We start from the raw sequence: 17,469 nt of genomic DNA on the forward strand, positions 1-17,469 counted from the left end.
TGCTACCACAAGCCGTGTGTCTTCTTTCCATGCGTTCCCCAATTAAAACTTCCTGTGGACTAATGTATGTGCCTAAAACCTCAAAATATTGTAAACGCTTGTAATCCGTTTCAAACCCGTTTAGAGGTTCTATTGAGAGAACTTCTTCAAGAGCTAATTGAAACTTACCAGGCAACTCTTCTACACCTGCGTGCTCTAAAACCATTGCTTGTAAAGATCTCTTCACATTGTGACTAAATAAGGATTTCATTCCATCAACCACAACTTGTACATGTGAACGGCTAAAAGTTGGATGTGCATACAGTTTAGAAATGAATTTACTCATATGATCCTCCACTACATTTTGTACTGTATCGTTTGTGACAACTTGACTACTTTTCTCTACAACAGGCTGTGACAAATTACCACGTGACTGCAATACAGTTACATCACTGTCTGCTAACAGTACACTACTACTCCTATTACTACATTGCTTTTTATTTTTATGTACATTGGATATGTGTCTTTGCAGTGATCTATTATATGAAAAATACCTGTAACAACCCTCATATGTACAAGGAAACATGGTACCTCTTGCCATATTTTTGCACACATTTCTTGTATGATATTGAATATCAGATGGACGATTGAAATTCTTTTTACATGCAAAACAGGTAAACATTATGTATCTTTATTGTGGTTCACTTATGCCTAAATCAGACATGAGACACCGAACACCTTGAGTCATTCTATCATGAACTGTTTTAATACCATAAAATCCCCTTTGCATTAACAACCAGACACTTTCTGACTCCTCAGGATACCTAGCACTAGTAGCATGAAAGATTTTGAAACATGTGTCAACAGCGCTTTGTAATGAATTGAATTTGTACAAAGTGTTCTCGACGACGACATAGGAGCATGTAACTGACGTTATGTCCTCACCCACAAGAACAACCAAAGGCTGAAATGTAGCCCCCAGTTTTTGTAGTTTTTCTTTCCTCTGTTGAATTGTGTTCTGCAGGTGACTGTCAGATGTAATGTGTGTGATGAATCCATCACGTATTTCCAATTTTGATGGGCGCCATGTTGTCCTCTTACAGTTCCTCTTGATGGGTACCACAGGTAGCAACAGTGGCAGACAAATCAGAGCAACATTTGTCTTCACGTCAGGTGAAATGTCCTTATCTGAAATCAGTAAATGGTGAATTACATGACAGGTCTCCATATAAGTGAGGTCATTATTATGTACTATCTGTGGCACATAAATGAAAACTTAATTCACTGTTATACGAAAGCAATTAAATAAGATGGAGAGGATGCTGACTCGGTAGTAACTTCAGTTTTACACACTTTACAAGCTGTAGATGTTTTAAAACTTTTTTCAACAGTGCCAATGATATGTCTATGTAATCAGATTTGTGGACTAAGTTCTCTTCCATTCAAGACTTCCTACAAGAAGTTGCAGTGCGTAAACAAAAATAAAGGCCAATTACGCACTACTTTTAAAACCAAAAACATGTCAATATCATTATGTGGCACTTCCCGGTGTGAGGGACGCTTACTATCTACCGATTAAGCTCAATACTTTTGTTTTCTCTCAAACGTCTATATAATAGTTTATACTCTATGTCTTGCAATACTGTAAACTTTGAACTTAAAATGCGATTTTCGGCAAATTCATAATTTTCAATTTAGCTGAAACTTCGTAGAAACACGTTTCATGATGTGTACAACTAAAATCAAGCAAAAGAAAATGTTTGATTTTGCTGTTCATAAATAACATCCGCTTAATAGAGTATCAGAGGAACTGTTCCAAAATTGCCTAATTTTCCCGTTTGCGTTGCGCACATACAATTTGATGTGAGAAGAAATCGTGGCCTAAGACCTTCACATATAAATAATGGTGGCCATAACTAAGAGTGAAAGGCGCGCATTTGATTGACATATTTTTTTGTATATCGCTCAAAAGAGGGGGCGCGCTCCGTTAGGTTTTATGCAAATGAGATTACACATTGAACTCGACAAGCACCATGAATTTCATCGCACTCGAGTGTGCGGAACAGAGAAACAAATCGGGTCAAATTCAAGGGACGTACCATTTCCAATGCTCAGACTGGCTTGATATGAGGCAAACCTCTCGCAAGAGAATGCCGTAGCCATGTGTCGTATTTCCGCTGAATGGTCTTCTTATAGATGAAATAAGTGGAAGCGAATGCTAGTTAGGATTTCGCACATTCTACACCATATCTTTAAAAAAAACATTGTTCGAAGAAACAAAATGATCATTGCACTAGAGTAACACGTGCTATTGAAAGGTACAAAATGATTTATTCATTACCGGAGCTGTAGTACAAGGTTTTCCTTACTCCCAGTACCGCTCAGGCAGTTGAGGTGATTATTATGTACGACGTATTATACAAAAGTACTTGTACATAAGTATGCAAAAGGGTTTAATTGCCGATTTCCTCATCCTCTGACGAATGGTTCATCGATATCGCTCAAGAGCATAGATTCGTCTTCTTGTGGATGTCTTCGGACGTGCTACATTTCTTTGCCCATTCCTAAGTACCAAATAATGAGCATGACATGGGCACAACATCCAACTCTCCATGTTTCATTTGCACATTGACAAAACTATCCTATAATGCAATCGTCCCCACCCGACCAAGATCGCATAAAACGAAAATGCAGTACTTTAACCGATTACTGCGCCTTGAGTGGATATGCGCACGAACAACGTAAGGTGTTTGATTCATATAAAGCCACTCTGAGCATATGACTTTGACCCGATTTGTTTCTCTGTTCCGCAGGCTCGAGTGTGATGAAACTCATAGTGCTTGTAGAGTTCAACGTGTAGTCTCACTTCCATCAACCTTCAACGGAGCACGCCCCTTCTTTTGGGCAATATACAAAATATATGTCAAAAATATGCACGTCTTATGGGCATTTTCATTGTATTGTTGACCCATTTTTGGTCATGTTTCACTGAGCTATGCCCACCAGTGTTTATATGTGAAGGTCTTAGACCACGACCTCTTCCCACACCAAAGTGTATGGGTGCACCGAAAACGGGAAAATTGGGCACTTTTGAAACTGCTCCTTTCCCTCTGGTCCCCTCCAATGATGTTTTAAATGGGTTTGACTAGGGTGACCAGATTCTGACAAGTGAAAAGTAGGACAGAAGCATAATAATAAATGATAGCCTGTGCATCGACAATACGTATCTCTTTGTTTCATTTCACGTTAACCTCAAGGCAATCATTCATTTTTAAGAAATCAACACATCTCCAAATACTTTCATGTCGAAATACAAGATTTTTGAAAGAATTTCAAACAATTTAATGGAGTATCAACAAAAACAATAAAAAAAGGTCACGATTGAACTATAAAGAATTTTCTCTCTGCCTATTCACAACAATGTATTTAGACAAGTAATACTACTGAAAGAAGCGCAAATACTTCACACTGCAAGTCGCAAATAGATGAATCAAATTTATTTGTACTATAATCAAATAATATCATTTGCATTATAATTAATTAGACACATAATTAATACATGCGCTTGTAGTTTATTTTTATGAACGTATAGTGAAACTTCGTTTAGGGCTAAAAACTTACTTTTTAAAATTGATTTTCAGAGTCTGGGATTATTTTAAGACATGACAGAAAAAGACTGGCACGAGGAAACTCCAGTTAAATTGATTGGCGTCACTGCTGTGACTTGAAATAAGTGACCAATCCTGCCTTACCGACATCTCAACAAGACTTTCTCAGTAAAACCAACTGCATTACAAAACAATGGTTTGTCGATTGTTTTATTTTCCTAACAATAATTTTTTGAGCAGTGTTGAAAAAAAAGTTTATCATTCAGAAAAAAAGTGCCTGTGATTCGATATGTTGTGAATAAAGAATGAAACATTAAAGTATTGCAAATAAATTTAATCAGGACTTTTAAAAAAAGGACAAATCTCAATTTTCTAGATGTCTTTGGAACACACAGGAAAGCTATTTGAAAAATAATACTGTACTGCGAAAATCAGTACGCCTGATCACCCTAGGTTTGACTGTATTACAAAAATAAATAGTGCTTGAAGCACTGTACTTACCATGAATAGCACAGATGTACGGTGCTGAAAGAGAATGTATTTCTTTCAAATTTCTTTTCAACTCCAACAAATGCAGAATTTTGTCTTGAAGCAGAACAATTCTGTTAAACAAATTGTCTTCAGTACCAGGGTAAAGGAAGGAGTAGTCCTCCAACAGCTGCAAAAAGAGCAACATTATTAGTAGTGAGGTATCACGATGAAATCTTAAATATGAAACAAGTGTAAAATTTCTCAGTAATGTTCCTACAGGAATGAAACATCAAGTTTTCCTATTCATTTTTCATAATAGTAATTAACGCATTAAAAGATAAGCAACCGATGTGTCAAACATAACAGGAAACGGGCAAACTTTTTTCTTAAAAAAATTAACCATTTCTGTACATTAAAATTACCTGCTTAAGTTTCTATTTTTCTTCAATATTTTGGTAATATACTGGAACCCTTTTCTGGAAGATTGCTACGATCAACATTCAAGTTGTGCAAAGCTCATGTAGGCCATTCTAAGTTCACAATGACTAAAACCAATCAAGTTCACATCCACTAAAAACATATTAACCTTTTGCCATGGTTCTTAAGAAAAATAAATAAATAAAATAAAAAATAAAAGACAAAATTTCACAGCACCAGCAAGCAAGTGCAAGGAGACTTCAATTTTAATCTACAGACATAGTTAATTATTTCTATGTGTCTTTTTTTTAATTCCTCACTTTCAAGTGGTTCAAGTTACCAAATTGGAAAGAGAATGAAGAAAATAAATTACAAAACTCGCATTTTTTACACAATGTTACAATTCAGCAATTTTACATATTCACAAACAACCAAATATAATAAGATGAAAGTAGTGGTCAAGGAAAGTAAAATCTACGTATCAAATCAAGACCACATCGTACCTTTCTCTAGCAGAATACATGATATAAAACTGTAGTATGGAAGGGAGAGAAATAGAATATAAAATACAATTAACATAATGTATATAGCTATTAACAGTCAAAATTTTGATGCAAAAACTTTAACTAAATCTAGCTCTCACAGCTTAAAACTGTGCCTGAGCGCAATTATGGGTGGAGCTGTTTCCTTGTGATAGTGGTCTGTACACATGTAAATCTTACATGTTTTTCCCCACCTCATTATTCGACCTATATGTTTTAATGAGGACAGCGTTGAATTGAAATGAACACGTGTTTTGTGAAAAATGAGACACCTCACTCAGTTGTTAAATACTTTGCAATAGTACAGTAACAGTGCACTTACCAATGTATAACCTTGTGGTGTTTTCAAAACAGGGTACAAGTCAAGGTAAGCACCAACCGTCCCAGGCTGTTCCAGGGCTTTCAATCTAGCTTCTGCTGTTGCTCTCCAATTATCGCACACAACATGCCAGGGATCTAGTGACGTTCTGAGCCACTGTAACTTCTCATCTATTACTGGGTCTGGAATGGGTTCTTCAACAATGTCTGTGTCGTCACCTAGTGAAGATGTAGGTGATGCAGAAGAGGACCTTCTACTTGGAATATCTCCTCTCTTTCTTAGAACTCTTCTTCTTGAAATGTAGGCCTCATACAACTTCCCAGAAGCATTGCGTTTTGTTTGGTAGTTCGTGGCTCCAATGTAAGCTGCGTAATACACAGATGGTGATTCTTTCCCAAAAATGGTTGCTATTTCATGTGCCCAGCGTGTAAATTCACCTCGTGTTATTAGCCGTGTCGGATTTTCTTCTAACTCATGCTTTACTATAAGTCGTGCTAAATTACACCTTGAAGCATTATCTAGTAAACCATTGTTCTTTTCTCCTTTAGCAAGAATGGCTTTTCCATCCAGTGTGCATTGCAATATAGTAAGCACCTGCAAGCAACGAAAGCATTATGAACAAGGATATCCATGAAGTCCCTAATGAAAGAAAACGAAAACAAATATATTTCATGGCTTGCATCTCCATTTGAAAACCTAATCACAGCAAGATTTGAGAAAGTATACACTGACCTCACATTTTCTGATTCATAAGCGTATTATTTTTATCTTTTTATTTCACTGTAGTTTGCATTTTCCTCTTACATTGTAAAGTGAACCTTCAAAACTTTTAATGAAATATAAATGTAGTGCAAATGTAGAGAATGAAAATGAATTATCAGTAAAAACAAGGTATAATTTCCCTTAAGGTTTCTTACACGAGTCCTCCAACTTGAAGTGTTACCTAAAATTACCTGAACTGAAGAGAATGTACATAGGGAAAACATGAGCATGAATATCTGATTATAATATCAGAGTGACTAATCAGAAACGCAAAATCACAATCAGGGTCTTTTGGGGAGAGTTTGTCCACAGGAAAAAGTCCCTGTATGTTCCATTATCCCACATTAATAGTACAATACAAGAAGGGATTCGACAAAACATTTCTTAAATAGCAGCAAGAGAGTGTATCTGAAAATAAAAAAAGATATGTACTTTTACCCCGATTCTTTACCAAATGTTTATTTCATTTATAGTAAACGAGGTTTCACAGAAAATTACTGTAGATTTTTTATGTTTAGATTAAATTATCATAAACGAAAACAAAATTCTGTAGTAAATTGGTCCCAAACTGTTGAAGTAAAAAGACCATTTCGTATAGCTATTACATATAGAACTCTCAACCCTCATATATACATCTGGAATTTCTAAGTAGTTCGCTTGTTCACTCAACAACGCAGATTTTCAGCCAAGCATGCTTCATCGACAGGTGGATCGACGCTGGTGGATTTCACTACACAGATTTTCATTTCAGTGTTACAGCAACTACGTTTTCTACTTTTCTCTCATGTTCACAATCTCAACCAAGTAGCTATAACAATATGTTTTGTATTTTATCTAGGTGCTCAACGTATTTGTAAACGTGAGAAAAAACTATACTGTAGTTCGTGTAAACCTTATGAAATCCACCTGTTGTAGTATTTCATGGATTCAGCTGACGACGAAGCACGCTTGGCTTTGAAACCTGGCTAGTGGCATGAAGTAACAGTGTAACTACTTGCAAATTCCAGCTGTATACAGAATGGGGTAAGGATAAAATGTCTGGTTATCGAAATGAGTGCAATTTTAAAAATTTGCTTAAGAAACTGTAATACCCTTTCCTTTATGATCTCAATTATAAAAATGAATGTGAAATCCTTCTCCCAAATCTTTAAAATTCACATTATACACATGCTACCAAAATGTGTTGTACTTTACTTATAAACTTATAAGATCCCATTTATGATTTCTTTGTATCAAGAAGGAACATGGATTGATAAATACAATATACAACCTAACATGTACGGAAAATTGTCATTTGGACATAAATCCACGTTCACACAGAAGAGGCATGCAAACAATTTTAAAAATGTTACATTCACAAAGCCATATTGATGTATTTCCCTTGAGCGATGATTGCTTTATTCAGTCCCATAAACATTCATGATTAAAACCTGTAGACATTTATTCCATTAAACCAAAACTTACATGATTTCCCTCTGATTCGCTGTGCCTGATTTGCTTTTCGCCTTCCACTGAGTGAGTGCAAGAAGTTGAACTGGAATTGGAAGGAAGAGACTGAATGTCAGAAGTATTTTGTCTGTTTTCTTCCTGCTGGTGTTCCTCTCGTAAATCTGCGGATGTTCCAGGAGTTTCTTCTAATCTATCTCTCTCTATTGCATTGAATGTTGATTTCCTTCCTTCACACCAAGAACTGTTTCCAAACGATATTGGCGTTGTTAAGTCAAGAAGCAACCTATCTGCTTCTTCCTGCAACTGAGTACAAACCTTAAAATGACTCACAAGAAGCATGAGTATTTAATAAACATGTGAATGCCATTTGCTAAAACACTACAAAGGACATGACTAATTTCTTAAGTACCACGTCAGACAAGAAGGAAACAAAAATGTGAGCAAACATATACTTGTGTTAAAGGAGGTACTATAATTCTAACTACTTGTCAATTTTCATAATGCGGCTCATACCAGGTACCACGGAAGGACCATTTTGCTGATATTAACGCATCTGATCAGCATTAGCAATGGCCAATGCAGATATGGATGCTTGCAATACTGATGGATGTTTGTGGAAAACTGAAGTGTGGGCAGTGATAAAGTCTGTTTGGCAAATCCATCAATGGTATATATCCATATCTAATGGTAGACATGGATCGTCAAATCAATAATATCGGTGTCGATAGCTAAGATTTCAAGAAGTATCAGAATGGTTGATACCTGACTTCAAAGGTATGTGGTATCAGTTAAAAACACAATTTAACAATACTAGTCCAAAACATTGATTTTTTTTTAAAGAGATCAATACACTTTTACACTCTAACATTTATTGAAACTAGTAATCCTTTGCAATATAATGCAAGACCAATGTTAACGACACTCTTGGCAACAGTATGACACTATTAACATTTAATAGTGTTTTAAAAAAGGGAAAGAGGAAGATCATTACATCTCTGAAAAGTAATAGAGAGAAATGATTGTCTGAAATGAGCTAATTATAATATCTCTCTCTTTTTTACAAGTTTAAAGTCTTTCATTTCCTACGGAAGCAATGCTCTTATGAATCGCAAGAAGAAGAATTGCATCATCAACTTGCCAGTTTTTGTGTAACAACTTAAAGCAACTATTATGTGAAATTTATCAGCGTAGGAGTACAGGAATTGGATTGGCTAATAGTAACATTCAATGGTGTTGGTATTGGCAAAATTAAGGTTAAATGGTATTAGCTGGGTTTCAATACCGCCATACAGGCACATTATTGCTATTGATCTATCACCAATTCTAGGGATGTATAGTTTTGTACACTTCACATCTAACAGATATTAGAAACATTTGTGGACGTTGACGCAAGAGAGCACACAGTCTATGATTTTCATAACATGAATGCGAAAGAGGAACTAAAAAATTGTTCTGGTTTGTATGTCTGCCTGAAAAAAAAAAGCACATTTTATTTATACTTATAACTTCTGTGGTTAACATGCATGATCACAAATAGTGGTGTTCACAGATTGCGCATTGAATTAAGCAAAATGCCTTCATCTTGAAAGAAGTCTGTCATACCTACTGTGTAGTTGAAACAGGTCACATCTACTTCCCGACTTCCATGTTAACGAGTCTATTTCTACTTTACAGTACGTGAACTACTGACAAATATAACATGAGGATTCCACTTATGATGTGTAGCTGACACACAAGAATAACCTACCCTCCTGTTTTCATCTGCTTTCTGAAGATCCTGTTTCCAAGATTTCCAGTTAACCTTGAATTTTACTCTTGGCCCTGCCTGAGGTATTAGCTGTTCGATGTCTCTATCCTCTAAGTGTTGAAGTGCAAAAAAATCTACACCATTCTCTGGAAAAGAAAGATACTTAGCCTCTTAAAGCACTGTTCAGGTTGTTTCTGACCCTCATTCTCTGCACCTACTTGTAGAAGCATCTTACATTACGTACTATTTTTCCTACACAAATGCAGAATGAGCAAATGTAATCATAATATTAACCATTTATACACTGCAATAGAGGTGGTGAAAGGGTAATTCAAAATATGACATTAACTGAAGAAATGCAACACCATAATGAAATTTATGGAATGGAAATAAAAATGTAACTTCATTCCACATTACATCAAAATAAACTCTGCAGTTCATTACTAAAAATGATAACCTATATTCTCGTGAACAAAAGAATTCATACAATGATAAACTTGCTTAGAGTTTTTATTTATACGTTTCAAAACTTCTAAGATTGTTGTGAGTAGGTAGGGTGCTTTCATGCGGTGAAAAACTTTGGCATATATACACATGATTGTGCCTAGTAATTTAACAATGTCATCTTTTCCCTTGTGTATTTTTATCTCAGCAATGTGATTTGTTATATTCTGTATTTTTCCACTAACGAAAGTCGAATCAAAATATAATCTTATGGAGCCCTTTTTACGTGTTGGCCCAATCTGCGAAACTATGCTTAAGAAAGGTACAAATCAACGAACATACGTTGAGGAAGACGACACTGCCCTAATGCATATGCTGAGGATCTTTACAGCATGACAACAGACAACTTCTGCTTCCTTTTGTTGATTAACGTTTCCATCCACTGTATGCGGAGCTTTGTGTTTATCAACTTGAAATACCTTCTTTTTAATGAGAGGGATATTAAACTTAGCGTAACCTACTCACTTTTGCTACATTTTTCCTGTTTATTGAGAGTGCTCACCATAGCAAAATTACACTACCGCAAACTTTAGAGTTTTTTCTGCCATATCTTCGAATAAAAAAAAATCAAAAAGCAAAGATTCAAATCACTAGACAATCTGATTTTGCATGTGACACCCTACCATAATTCATGTATTTGCTTGTGGTGTGCTGCTATTTACAGAACCTTCAAAAAAATGCTAAATTTACCGACAGTTGCAAATCGAAAGCTGATATATGAGTCGTAATAACAATATCACATGAAAATTAATATTGTCTAGTGCAGTACTTCTTTGCTTTTTGAATATTTTTATTTGTTTTGAAGATATTACAGAAAATTTCTAAAATTTTCGGTGGTGAAGACACTTAAGGTTTGGAGTATATGAGCGGAATCAACCCGCAATTAATGCTGACAGAGAGCGGCGGCAACCACGCGTTAACCAAGCATTGTCAACGCCTCTGGGCGCGATAACGCTGGCTTATTGGATCAATGGCTATAACACTGGATGGACTATATGAGCGTTAATAACGCTGCAGCGTTAGTGCTGAGGATCTCAATTTTCTTAGCAAATAAATAAATTGAACTTCTGTAATGATTTACTAAAAATATGTTGCTTAATCAGTGCCAGATTTACGTATAAAAGCAAAACGAGCTACGGCTTATGACCCCATTATCTTGCCCCCATTCCCGCAAAAAGTTACACGTATGCGAACTGCCTTATATATAAGTAAAAATTTCTGTGCCAGTTCGCCATAACAACAACAATCATCTTTATCAAAACAATTCTTAATGTTTACGTAATAACCTCCAATACCTAAGCTGAGGGTTTGGTTGGATAAGCACACTTACACTCAGATCTCCCCCCTTGCACGCAATGCTCAAACTCTTAAGACACTAGGTTGCATGTCATGCTGAATGCTTGGAACAATACATAGTTCAAAATTTCAAAGTCAGACGCACTCACCAATCCAAAAATGATTGCCAGTGTCACTTACCCACAAGTTATGAGCCTCCCCCATCTCGCTCGCGGCCTTTGGTTTGACAAAGAAACAGATTACACCAGAGCATAAGATTTCAAAATCAGACAGTTAGATTCAGAATATATTCACATATAATCCTACATCTACATTTACTTATTTACTGTACTGAAAAGAAAAGCACTTAGGTGGCCAGTGATAACAGCATCTCGTGCAAATATGTATTTTTAAAAATATATTTTATGTATTTACTTATTTTATTTATTGACATTAGGGAGCCGCGGTGGCTCAGTGGTAGAGCGTTCACCTCTGGTGCTTCGGGTCCCGGGATCGATCCCAGCCCCCGCCAAGAGAAAAGGTGTACAAACACCGTGTGCGTGGGTTTTCTCGGGGTTCTCCCGTTTCGTCCCACTTTCTTCATTCCATCATTTCATTAATCTCTCATCATCACAGTCTCCTTTAGCCTAACCGGCATAAGCGTGGGACGTAAAACTCAAAAGATTTCATTTCATTTTTCGTTTTCTATTTACATTGTGACGTCATTGGTTAATCTATTCTAGGCAATGAGCTGTCCCCCAAGATGGGAAAGGAAGGGTGAATTACAACGTTGTGAAGACTTCACTTTCCATGTGCGTCGTGAAGACTACACATTTCGTGTTTTCTCTCAGTCAGTGACAATTAGTTTCGTGCCAACTAGAAACTGCGCAGCACTTTAAGTTTAGGCAGAAACCATTCCTGGTGAACGCTGGTCCCCAGTTTAGAAAATGAACTCCGTGGAGAATAATGTATGAACTGGATTGTGAAGCATGCCGTAGTGTATCCATGAATAGAGACGCAAGTAGGCTATAGCGTCCTTCAATATCCAGTTCATATATTATGCAGTGGGGAGTCCATTTTCTATACATAAATAAACTTTATCGCAAATGTCACTTACACCCCTTTGTCTCTCGCTGCCTCAAATCGATTTCTCCCGTTCGATAACGGGCGTATTTCTTTTAGCTAGTTAGGATTAAAAGTTTCTGGTTCAATTTTGATGTATTCAATGCCTCGTAGAGTTGATGCTATAATTAAATCAATGGTTATCCTACAAACTACTGAAATAAATTATGGAAGCGGCAACATTGAAATACTTTATAAAACGCTACTGTTCTACTACTGCATTTTGTACTCAATGGCACATAGCTTTCTAAATGTAGTCACTAGAATCAATACATACATTGAGGAGAATAGCGCATATTAAATTACAAGGTTGAATTCGAATAAACTATCCCATTGAATGTACAGAAAAACGAAATCCTTTCATTATCTCCTACAAGTGCAGGGAGATACCGACGTTTGTACAAAGAAAAGAAAATGAAATGAAATGAAATCTTTCAGTTTTACGTCCCACGGTTATGCCGGTTAGGCTAAAGGAGACGGTGATGATGAGTAATGAATGAAATGGTGGAATGAAGAAAGTGGGAGGAAACTGGAGAACCCCAAGGAAACCCACGAACATGGTGTTTGTCCACCACAAAGTCCACACGGCGCGAGCTGGGATTGAACCAGGGACCTCAAGCACCGGAGGTGAATGCTCTCCACTGACCCAAAACGCCCTCCATCATTTGAAAAGAGTAATTCCGTAAAATTACCGTAACTAATCCACTGAAACAAAGGAAAATGTGAATTTAGCTGAAAGAATCATGTGTGTGTGTAATTTGAATGGGGCACAAACACCGGGGTTTACTCGAGCAGACAGATCTACCAAACAGAAAACATAGGTAAAATACGATGGTAAAATTCTTCTTTTTCTGTGAAGATCTGAGAGTGTGAATAGAAGTAATTACTGTCAATGCACAGCATATTGAAATGAATTTTGAGCGGTTGTGAAAGAATTGTATGTGTGTGCGTCTGTGCGCTATTCCACTATCCTTGTTTATGCGTATATCCGCATCGTTGATGCGCCTGGTCCATACGAGTGCATTCCTCGCTCCCGCTCGGACCCTTGCTGCACTCCTGCCCTGACCCGGTTAGATAGCCTTCGTGCTTTTTAGTGGCCACCTAGCACAAGTTGGTTCATGTTTTATCCCCTGTACTTGTTGTCATACATCAACATTGTATTTATACTGAGCAGCAGGGTTGGCTGGTTTAAACCAGCTGTTTAAAAAAAAAACTGGTTTAAACCAAAAAACGAAAAATGTTCGTAAAAGTGTAACTATTCGTAAAATCTTGATGAACACACATTTGTGAACACAAGTGTGCGTATCACTTTTCACTCCCATATATTATTCGTACTATATTCAGACCTAAACACCCCATTCTTTACTCAAAGAGATTATATTACAAAAGGAACTTTTTTTATGTAACTTTATGGATGTTTCTTTTGTGATTTTTTTTATAGTTTGTTATTATTGTTATGCAACCAAAGGGAAATTCAAAACATTGTATCGTTTTAATAGTGTTTACTATTAATAAAATACATCGAAATGCTGTACTTTTTTGGGGAGGGGGTCATACAAACCCCACGAGAGGCAATGATTGCAATAACAAGAATATTTGGTAACTATTTATGTATAAATGGGTCAGAGCCAAAGTGGACTCAAATAATTCGTATCTTTATTCACTTTCCTTACTGATATATAAAGTAACTCGTTATATTTCTTTAACTTGGTTAATAAATGAACTGAGTTGGACTAAATTAGTTTTCTGTACTCCGTAGTACTTTGAAATTGTACATATGTAATTCTGTATAATGGTTCCACTTGTGCAATTGTTTATCTTTTTGTCCTTCTGTCCTAATGACTCCTGACAATTATATTAGCAAATATGTAAAGATCAGTTAACGTATTTTTATCAGGAGTCCTTAGTGACTCGGCAGACGTATCGCATTTTTGGCCAATTAGTCCCGGTTTCGAGTTCAAGTGGAAGACAATTCCTCTTGGATGTAAGCCGAGAAGCGGTTTGGATTCCACTTTAAGCTTATGTGACCCCTTCCAGCATAACTCGGTTGTTGCATACTAACACCAAGGCGAAACAAGCTTATTTCTGCCTATATGTGATATAAATATACAGAGCAAATTATTTAAACCAAAAAAACCTGGTTTAAACAAATTTTTTTTTTCAATAAAATCCATGGTCTTTGCCAACCCTGCTAAAGCAGTCCTCAAGCGAATTTGCAAGTAGTAATGGAGGTCCTTTAGTGCATACTCTACTAAAAGAAATAAAAAGCTCTAACGTAACCTGAAAATGTAAGAAATATATCAAAATTTGTAGAACTGACTGTTCGACTAATGCCAGAAAATCTTACAGAAAGTGACAATTACGTAAAGTATAAGACGTAGGGGATGGTTCTACACAGGTCCACCTATATAGATTAGTAGCTAGGATGGATCCTTTCTGTACCAAAATTTTAATATTTAATTTATATAATATTGCTGAGCGAGCGCCAGCGAGTGAAGGGGGGTTGGAGCCCCGCAGGGCACGTTGTTTTCTATCTTTACCACAGCTAAACGGGAAGGGAGACCTGTGTCCTAGAACCTTCCCATTTAGTTGCAACAAAGACCAAACACAACGTGCTTTGCGGGGCTCTTAACCCGCCTTCACTCGCTTACGCTCGCTTGGCAATAATATTTGAATTAAATATTAAACTTTGGTACAGAAAGAAATCAACGTACGTACTAATTTATATGGGGGACCTGTGTTCTAGAACCTTCCCCACGCATTCGCCCATAAGGTAAGTAGTAGTAGAGCAATTAATAATGAACAATGTACGGTGCGACGAATTTAAGGAGCAAACGACTTTTACAAAAAGAAATCTCCGTGTCGTGAAAGCGTTGGTTTTCCATAATGCTCGTTTACGCGTATACCCAACATCGCTGACGTGCCTACTCCCTACGGAGGCACTCCCGCGTGGGCCTCATTCTTAAGCTCCTTCCCAGATTCGCTTAGATAGCATTCGTGCTTATTAGTGTCCATCTAACACAGGTTGGTTGGTGTTTTACACAAGACCTCTTAACTGAATCTGCAACGAGGATTGCAAGTGCGCACTACAACAATGATTGCTGAACGTACAGAAAGAGAATACAGCGAGCATTATTTACATTAGTAATACTTCTTGCCTAAACAGATTTAGAAGTTACATTCATAGGAAAGGCAGTTACTGAAGCAGGAACCTACTGAATTAGTATGTTCATCACATGCATTCTAACATGAGTGCAACCAACATACTTGCATGTTTTTACAAAAAATAATGGTAATAGTATACACGAGAACCCCCTGATCTGCATTCTTCTGTGTTCTATTACCACTTCTACACGAAATACCATAAATTTTCTACGTAGTGCAATAGTAAGAAGTACCCATGTGCACAAGACCGATATGCGTTAAATCCCCCCCCCCCACACACACACAGTCATAGATAAAGTACAATGGCACTACACATGCCGATATAAAGTACAGGTACGTTTTTTTTATTTTCGTATGAGCCGATAAGTAAATAAAAGTCGCTTTATTGCCCCCTTTGTAAGTTCGTACATACTCAATGAATAATCCCTAAAAGTATGAGCGTCCTGCTCCTTTGGGAACTGATGCAGCTTCACGTATACTATATCCAAAATAATATTCATGTGTACACAAAAATTCTCCAGCTTTTATGTAATTTCTAGATCGTTAGAAAATAATCATTACTTTCAAGCAGGATATTGTCTTCTGCTGTCATGCTGATTGATTCAGGTTTTCTTATTTCTAATGCTAATTACTTACCCTTAAAAATGTTAACGTAATTGTTTAGTTTCCAAGTAGTCAGCAAATCTTCCACATACGCATCCATATTTTGCTTATAACAACACTTTCTTTCTTCTTATTTCTTCAAGCGCGATACTGACTATGACTTTCACACGAAAAATGGAGGCTCCCGCGTTTTGCCATACAGAATGGAATTGTGGGTAATAAAAATTTTGAGCCTCTTTCTTTGCAACTTTTATAACAAGAATAATGCGTTACTGTCTGTATTGTAATGTTAAAGTAACATGACAGTACAGACTTTAATACCAAACAACTGTATGATTACACAGAGTTAGAGGACTTTTTCCATTACTTACTGTAAATTATTCATTACTAAATGTATTTTTATCAATTTCCTGGGATATATAACATTATAATGACTTTCTATCATTCCTTTACGTACTTTTTTGTCCTGCTTTCCGATTGAAAGATCAGTTGTACGTAGAAATTGTAAGTAATCGTGCTTCCGTTACACAAATAGTAATGATAAAACAATTTGTCTCCTTACATAATGTCTGTATAGAACGGATTTGTTTGCTCTTTGCAGTGTAGAATGGGTAGATCTCATTATCATGACAAAATTTCATTCCTGACGTGAAGTTTGCACTTTACTACGAACATTTTTACATTATTCAGTTTCTTTTAACATTATAATGTAAAAAATGCATTACAAGGAAAATTTGTCCTTCTTCCTGCGATATTTTCCTTACTCATGTCAAAAAACACGTACTAGATAGGATAGCCTGTAATATTTTCATTCCTGAAAGACATTTATCTCTCTTGAATGACGTCACATTTTCTTTCCAGTCTGGAATGTACTCTTAACATTACAGAACTGAAAACCTTCCTGTCGTTACGTACATTTATTGCGTACTACAGATTTTTCATAAAAGACAAAATGCAGCATGTTGTATTTCCACTTCGCCACATGGTAAATTAACATTATAATGGTTTCAAGTCCAAATTTACGTAATATAAGTACGGAATTACGAAATAATCAACTTTACATGTCTTTACTGTTAAATTTTCTATGAAAATTTTTCTCAGTGCACTAAGGCATTCAAGTTACAAAATATATGCACTGGGGAACACAACTTACAAAATACCTGCACGGGAATACAACTGACAAAATACCATGCTTGAAGGAACTTAGTCTGTTTTGTTGAAAAGATCGGATTTGTTTACTGGTTTTGTATTTGGATACTTATTATTGTATGTGGACATCTAGTTATAGATAAACGTATATCTTTGTAATTTGCAAAGAAAATTTTACCATGCAAGTAGTTTTCGTTACCCCTAAATGCAGTTTGAGTCGAATTTTGCCCCAAAAACCGCTGGAATGTTAGCCATGATATTTAAGCCCCTAAAGTAAAGCTGCGCCAAGGATTGCAACTTCACCTATAAAATAACATTTTTGAACCTCCTAAGAATATGTTTTGTCCTATCTACCTA

General features: G+C 36.3%; 1 protein-coding gene across 1 annotated transcript; it reads right to left on the reverse strand.

Moving 5' to 3' along the window:
• Positions 1-666: 666 nt before the first annotated feature.
• Positions 667-16,522, reverse strand: LOC145692791 (uncharacterized). The gene is made up of 6 exons (XM_081768272.1): positions 15,997-16,522; positions 9,295-9,440; positions 7,563-7,850; positions 5,340-5,930; positions 4,089-4,245; positions 667-1,167 (listed from the first exon to the last, which is right to left on the reverse strand). The coding sequence occupies exons 1-6, from the start codon at positions 16,061-16,063 to the stop codon at positions 671-673; spliced, it is 1,746 nt and encodes a 581-aa protein (XP_081624398.1). The 5' UTR covers positions 16,064-16,522; the 3' UTR covers positions 667-670.
• Positions 16,523-17,469: the final 947 nt, after the last annotated feature.

The sequence above is a fragment of the Thermobia domestica genome, chromosome 1 (assembly GCF_964235325.1).
Source record: "Thermobia domestica chromosome 1, izTheDome1.hap1.1, whole genome shotgun sequence".
Lineage (NCBI taxonomy): Eukaryota > Metazoa > Arthropoda > Insecta > Zygentoma > Lepismatidae > Thermobia > Thermobia domestica.